This window comes from Panthera leo, chromosome A2, assembly GCF_018350215.1.
Source record: "Panthera leo isolate Ple1 chromosome A2, P.leo_Ple1_pat1.1, whole genome shotgun sequence".
NCBI lineage: Eukaryota > Metazoa > Chordata > Mammalia > Carnivora > Felidae > Panthera > Panthera leo.
The window spans coordinates 134,559,980-134,565,979 of NC_056680.1; the positions used below are offsets into that span (position 1 = coordinate 134,559,980).

The 6,000-nt window shown below is 39.9% G+C and overlaps 1 protein-coding gene across 1 annotated transcript in view; it reads left to right on the forward strand.

Annotated features, from left to right (window-relative positions):
* The window catches only part of CFTR (CF transmembrane conductance regulator), a 182,340-nt gene extending 179,079 nt beyond the window's left edge, over positions 1–3,261 (forward strand). Inside the window, exons 26-27 of the mRNA XM_042922907.1 lie at positions 408–513; positions 1,997–3,261. Coding sequence (XP_042778841.1) covers positions 408–513; positions 1,997–2,197 — 307 coding nt within the window. The 3' untranslated portion in view covers positions 2,198–3,261. The remainder of the gene's footprint in view (positions 1–407; positions 514–1,996) is intronic.
* Positions 3,262–6,000: the final 2,739 nt, after the last annotated feature.

A 6,000-nucleotide genomic window follows, 5' to 3' on the forward strand; every position in this document is an offset into this window, starting at 1 on the left:
TTTTGGAATTTCATACAAACTCTCCCCCTTGTTAAAACATGATGAAATACTTAGTTACATAGGCATAATCTGATTCTTATGATTTTCCTTTATGTGCCATTTATATGATAAGACCTTTTAGGGCACAAAAGAACCACTAGTGATTCCACATGATGATAAAATGTACTTATTTGTGAAATTTTTTTCAAAATATCTGTCCTACTTATTTATGGAAACTTAGAATCTGCCCCATGGTTGGGAAGCTGATTGTGGCCAACTCTAAATCAGCATTATGTTAATAAAAGTATTCAAAGAAAGATAAGTAATTTAAAGAACTAAACTGATGGGACAGTGGGTATGTCATCAAGGATAAAGGCAGATTATGGACCTTCTGTGATGTTATATGTGGTGTTTTCTTTCTTTTCTAGAACATACCAAATCATTCGAAGAACCCTAAAACAAGCATTTGCAGATTGCACAGTAATCCTCTCTGAACACAGGATAGAAGCTATGTTGGAATGTCAACGATTTTTAGTGAGTGTTGACAACTTGCTTAAGATCTCATTTCTCCTTTATTTCTTGATAACAATATCTCATGTGGGAGTTCCTGCAAATCACAACACAACAACGTACAAGTTCTTTCAAATACGTGTCGCACAGCCATCCAGCTTTATTCTGAATAGTTACATAATTTCTTACTTTGATTTGAGCTATGACATGAGGTTAGAATCCAGTAAATCTCAAATATCAGAATATTACTTGGTAACATTAATAAATTGAAACATCTGTACATTGAGTCCTTTATTTGGGGATCAAGTCATAATAAGGTCTAAGTCCTGATGCTTTTAATGACTAAATCTCCCTTGGATGGGGTCCAGGATAGGCCTGGATTGCCTTGCAATCTGATGTGTGGTTTTAATGCAGTAGTTGAAAGACTCATTTTATTCTTCTCATCATTATTTGGAGCTCAGGTAAGTGCCTCTCCCAAACACCTTCTTACTGTGCTTTCAAAATTGTCACAGATTCTTTCAGGTCATGTTTACAAATTCCCTTGGGTTTAGTCACAAGGAAATTCTGAGGATGATGTATCACATCATTTCCATTAAGGCTTTTGAGGCTCCTGGAGGTAAATTCTTTTCTTACTGAAGGATTGTTATTACCATTATTATTACTAAGCTTCAAGTGACAAATTATGGGGCCGACCCACAGCCTCTTGCCCTGCCATGGTCAGGTTCAGGAGATTGGGTATAGCCTTTCTATCCTCTGGCCTTGCGTTTGCTCAACTTGAACATGTGAGGGAGGCATGTTAAACTCACGCAAATCCTGACCAATTTGGAATTGTTAAGCTTCAAGTCCCCTGTTGAAAAGGCTCAATTCTTTGTCATGCTGTGGACTTAACATTCTTTGTGTGTGTGTGTGTGTGTGTGTGTGTGTGTGTGTGTGTGTGTGTGTTTTTAACGTTTATTTTTGAGAGAGAGAGAGAAAGAGTGCAAGAGAGAGAGGGGCAGAGAGAAAGGGGAAGACACAGAATCCGAAGCAGGTTCCAGGCTCCAAGCTGTCAGCACAGAGCCTGATGTGGGGCTCGAACTCACTAACCGTGAGATCATGACCTGAGCAGAAGTCAGACAGTTAACCCACTGAGCCACCCAGGCACCTCTACATTCATTTTTAAGGTCACATATGAGGATCTATCAAAGGTCTTTCTGGCTGAGCAAGCAACGTTAGTTCCTTTAAAGTTCTCTGAAGAAGCACATTGCTCAGTACTATAGTAATTAAAAAACAAAAGTCTTCCAGCTGCTCAGTAGAAAATTATAGCTAATTTTCCAAAGGGAGAAGCTCAATAAAGCAAGAGGACTCAGCAATGAAAGGAGATATCTCTGACTGTTCAGACTGCCAGCCTGTGGACACTGTGTTTCCTTTTTGGCTTTTCTCTTCCTTTAAGCCTATACCAGTTTCTGCCTTTGCTCTGGTCCACCCTGCCTTCTGTCCGAGATCTCACTAACGGCCACTTCCGTAGGTCATAGAGGAGAACAAGGTGCGGCAGTACGATTCCATCCAGAAGCTGCTGAGTGAGAAGAGCCTCTTCCGCCAGGCCATCGGCCCCTCAGAACGGCTCAGGTTCTTCCCCACCAGGAACTCCAGCAGGCACAAGTCTCGTTCCAAAATTGCTGCTCTGAAGGAGGAGACGGAAGAAGAAGTGCATGAAACAAGGCTTTAGAGAGCAGTGCAAATATTTGCATGGGATGTTTGCTTATGAAATTGGAGGAGAAAACAGTTTCTGCCTCAGAAAACTACGATGTGTAATGTTTATCTTTAAAAGGAAAAATTTTGATAAGAGGAGTTAAGGATGCTCAGATGGGTCTGGATAAGTGGCTTCCTGGCAGTGGGCAAATTGTGTGAAAGGTACTCCAAATCCTTGAAGATTTACCACTTGTGTTTGCAAGCCAGATCTTCCTGAAAACTTTTTCCCTTTGGTAGTCATTGGCAAGGTGGCTATCAACATCAGCCAGCCTCATTGTTCAACTTACTGTTTAGTGAGACTTGCTAATTTGTATTATTGGAGAAGAACTGTAATCACACTATTTAGAGATATGATTAATTAATGGTAACTGGAAACTTTAGTGGCTTATGTAAGTTTATATCCCTTTTCCTGTACTCTCTCCAAGATATTTAAGAACACAACTATATTGTCTGTTAAATATTCAGACTGTTCTGTTTCCAAGCAAGTGTTAGAATACCCCAAGAGTCACACATCAGCTTGTCAAAATATACACCATGTTAACATCTAGGTATCAGGAGAGAGAACTTCCTGATTTGGGAAAGGGTTAATACCACTCACTGCTCTACCAAAAATCCAAATAACTCAGACAAAGTACATCCCTTACCTGGGAAAAGGGCTGTTATAGTCCGATGTAGCAGGATAATTCCCTTGATGCAGAAGTTGACATGACTTTTCCCAGCTTCCAGAAAGTAACAAGCTCATAAGACCTCTGAACAGAGGATGACTGGAAAAAATGCTTTAAGGCAAATTGGTGCAGGAAAACCCTTCTTACCCCAGAAGCTCTGGGAAGAGAGTGTGCAGGCAGATAGGCTGTGGGCGCTGTGGGTAGATACACATGAAATCCAAAGATCTAGGTGTATGTAGGGCTATGCTGTATAGTTTAAGGCCGCATGCATTTCCTACTGTACAGACTGAGTGGGGCACATAATGGGAGACACATGGAAGAGGCAAGAAATTCATTTTATATGCTTCTGTTTTATAATTCTGTGATACAAATAAAATTTTCTCTAGGAAATATTTATTTTAATATTTCAAACTCATAAATGCCTGTATTTTAAAATGATTATATGAATTATATTTGTATTAAAAGAATTTTATATTTGAAATGTTGACTTTTATGGCGCTAGTTATTTTTTGTGATATTATGTTAAGACTGAAGGGAAAAAAAAAAACCTTGGGGGATGTTGACCAGAGGCCATGAATTACCTTGATGGTGTAGAGAGAAGCATTAGGGCTCCCAAAGATTTGCACACCTCTATGATTCCCTGCCAACACACATGTTCCCTCTTAGAAGCTGTTCTGAAGAAAATGGTACCACAAAATCTGGCCGCTCCTGTCAGGGACACATGCCTTCCCAACTCCAAACTAACCGTTAAGATTGGATTCTATTTATTACTGTAAGAAAATACCATGTGCCAATAAAATCTGTATATTTGTGTGAAATTTAGCTGTTATCAGATGTGTTCACTAATTATGTCTCACTGATCTCTTCAGTCTTATATCATGGAACACAAAACATGACTCATTTCTTTAAATACAGCTTCTTGAGGATCCCACATGAGTTAAGATATTCTTAAGAAACTTTTTTAAAACTGCCATGACAGAAAACATGAATAGACACTTCTCTAAAGAGGACATCCAGATGGCCAACAGGCACAAATTGCTCCTCATCAGGGAAATACAAATCAAAACCACACTCAGATACCACCTCATGCCACTCAGAGTGGCTAAATTGAACAAATCAGGAGACTATAGATGCTGGCGAGGATGTGGAGAAACAGGAACCCTCTCGCACTGTTGGTGGGAATGCACACTGGTGCAGCTGCTCTGGAAAACAGTGTGGAGGTTCCTCAAAAAATTAAAAATAGATCTACCCTATGACCCAGCAGTAGCACTGCTAGGAATTTACCCAAGGGATACAGGAGTGCTGATGCATAGGGGCACTTGTACCCCAATGTTTATAGCAGCACTTTCAACAATAGCCAAATTATGGAAAGAGACTAAATGTCCATCCACTGATAAATGGATAAAGAAATTGTGGTTTATATACACAATGGAATACTACGTGGCCATGAGAAAGAATGAAATATGGCCTTTTGTATCAACATGGATGGAACTGGAGAGTGTTATGCTAAGTGAAATAAGTCATGCAGAGAAAGACAGATACCATATGTTTTCACTCTCATGTGGATCCTGAGAAACTTAACAGAAGACCATGGGGGAGGGGAAGGGAAAAAAAAAAGGTTAGAGAGGGAGGGAGCCAAACCATAAGAGACTCTTAAAAATTGAGAACAATCAGGGTTGATGGAGGGTGGGGGAGGGAGAGGAGGGTGGGTGATGAGCATTGAGGAGGGCACCTGTTGGGATGAGCACTGGGTGTTGTATGGAAACCAATGTGACCAATTTCATATAAAAAATAAAAATAAAACTGCTGTGAAATATACATAACCTAAACTCGACCTTCTTTAAGTGCATAATTCTGTGGCCTTAAATACATTCACGTTGTTGTATAGCTATCATCACCATCCATCCACAGAATGTGTTTCATCTTGCAAAACTGGAACTCTGTAGCCATTAAAATCCAATTCTTCCCTCCTCCTAGCCCCAGACAATCACCATTCCACATTCTGTCATTGTGAATGTGACTAAGTACCTCATCTGAGTAGAATCTTATGATATTTGCTCTTTTGTGACTGGCTTATTACACTTATCATGGCTTCAAGGCTCATCATGTTGTAGCATATGTCAGAGTTTTCCTACTTTTTAAAGCTGAGTAATATTCCATTGTATGTATACACCACATTTTGTTTATTCATTTGTCAACTTAGATTGCCTCCATCTTTTGACTATGTTGAATAATACTTTTATGTACATGGGTGTACAAATATCTTCTTGTGTCCCTGCTTTCATGAGTTAGGATACGTTTGAGGTTATTTTTGTTTTAAAGTTGAGGCTATTTAATAGAGGGAAAAAAAGAGGTATATTCTGCTAAGGACCATTTATTTATTTGAAAGCTTTTTCAAATAGTGGTAGCTATCTGATAGCTCTTGATGAGCAAATTTCAGCAAGGGAAATAGTATTTCAAGGATTTTTTAAAAATGTTTATTTATTTTGAGAGAGAGAGTGGGGGAAGGAGGGGCAGAGACAGAGAGAGAGAGAGAGGGAGGGAGAGAGAAAATCCCAAGCAGATTCCGCACTGTTAGTGCACAGCCTGACATGAGATCATGACCTGAGCACAAATCAAGAGTTGGACACTTAACCTTTTAGCCACCCAGGAGCCCCAAGGGAAATAGTAATTTTTTTTAAGAATTTTTCTAATGTTTATTCTTTAGAAAGAGAGAGGGAGCACAAGCGGGGAGGGGCAGAGTGAGATGGAGACACAGAATCTGAAACAGGCTCCAGGCTCTGAGCTGTCAGCACAGAGCCCGACATGGGGCTCAAACTCACAAACCATGAGATCATGACCTGAGCCAAAGTCAGATGTTCAACTGACTGAGCCACCCAGGTGCCCCTAGGAAATAGTATTTGTACATTAGAAGCTGAGTGGCTTTTCTTTGTTTAAATCCCAGCTTTTAGTTGATGAGGTTTCTCTGGTACTCCTTTCTTCTTGGAAGAATTTCATCATAAAAGATGCAGGTACCGGCATGTGGTAGATAGACAGTAGACCCCTACTAAGTCCTCTAACTCTGTCTGTCCTTATTTGGAGAGGTTTGTTTTTATATATGACCCCAAGAAGAGTC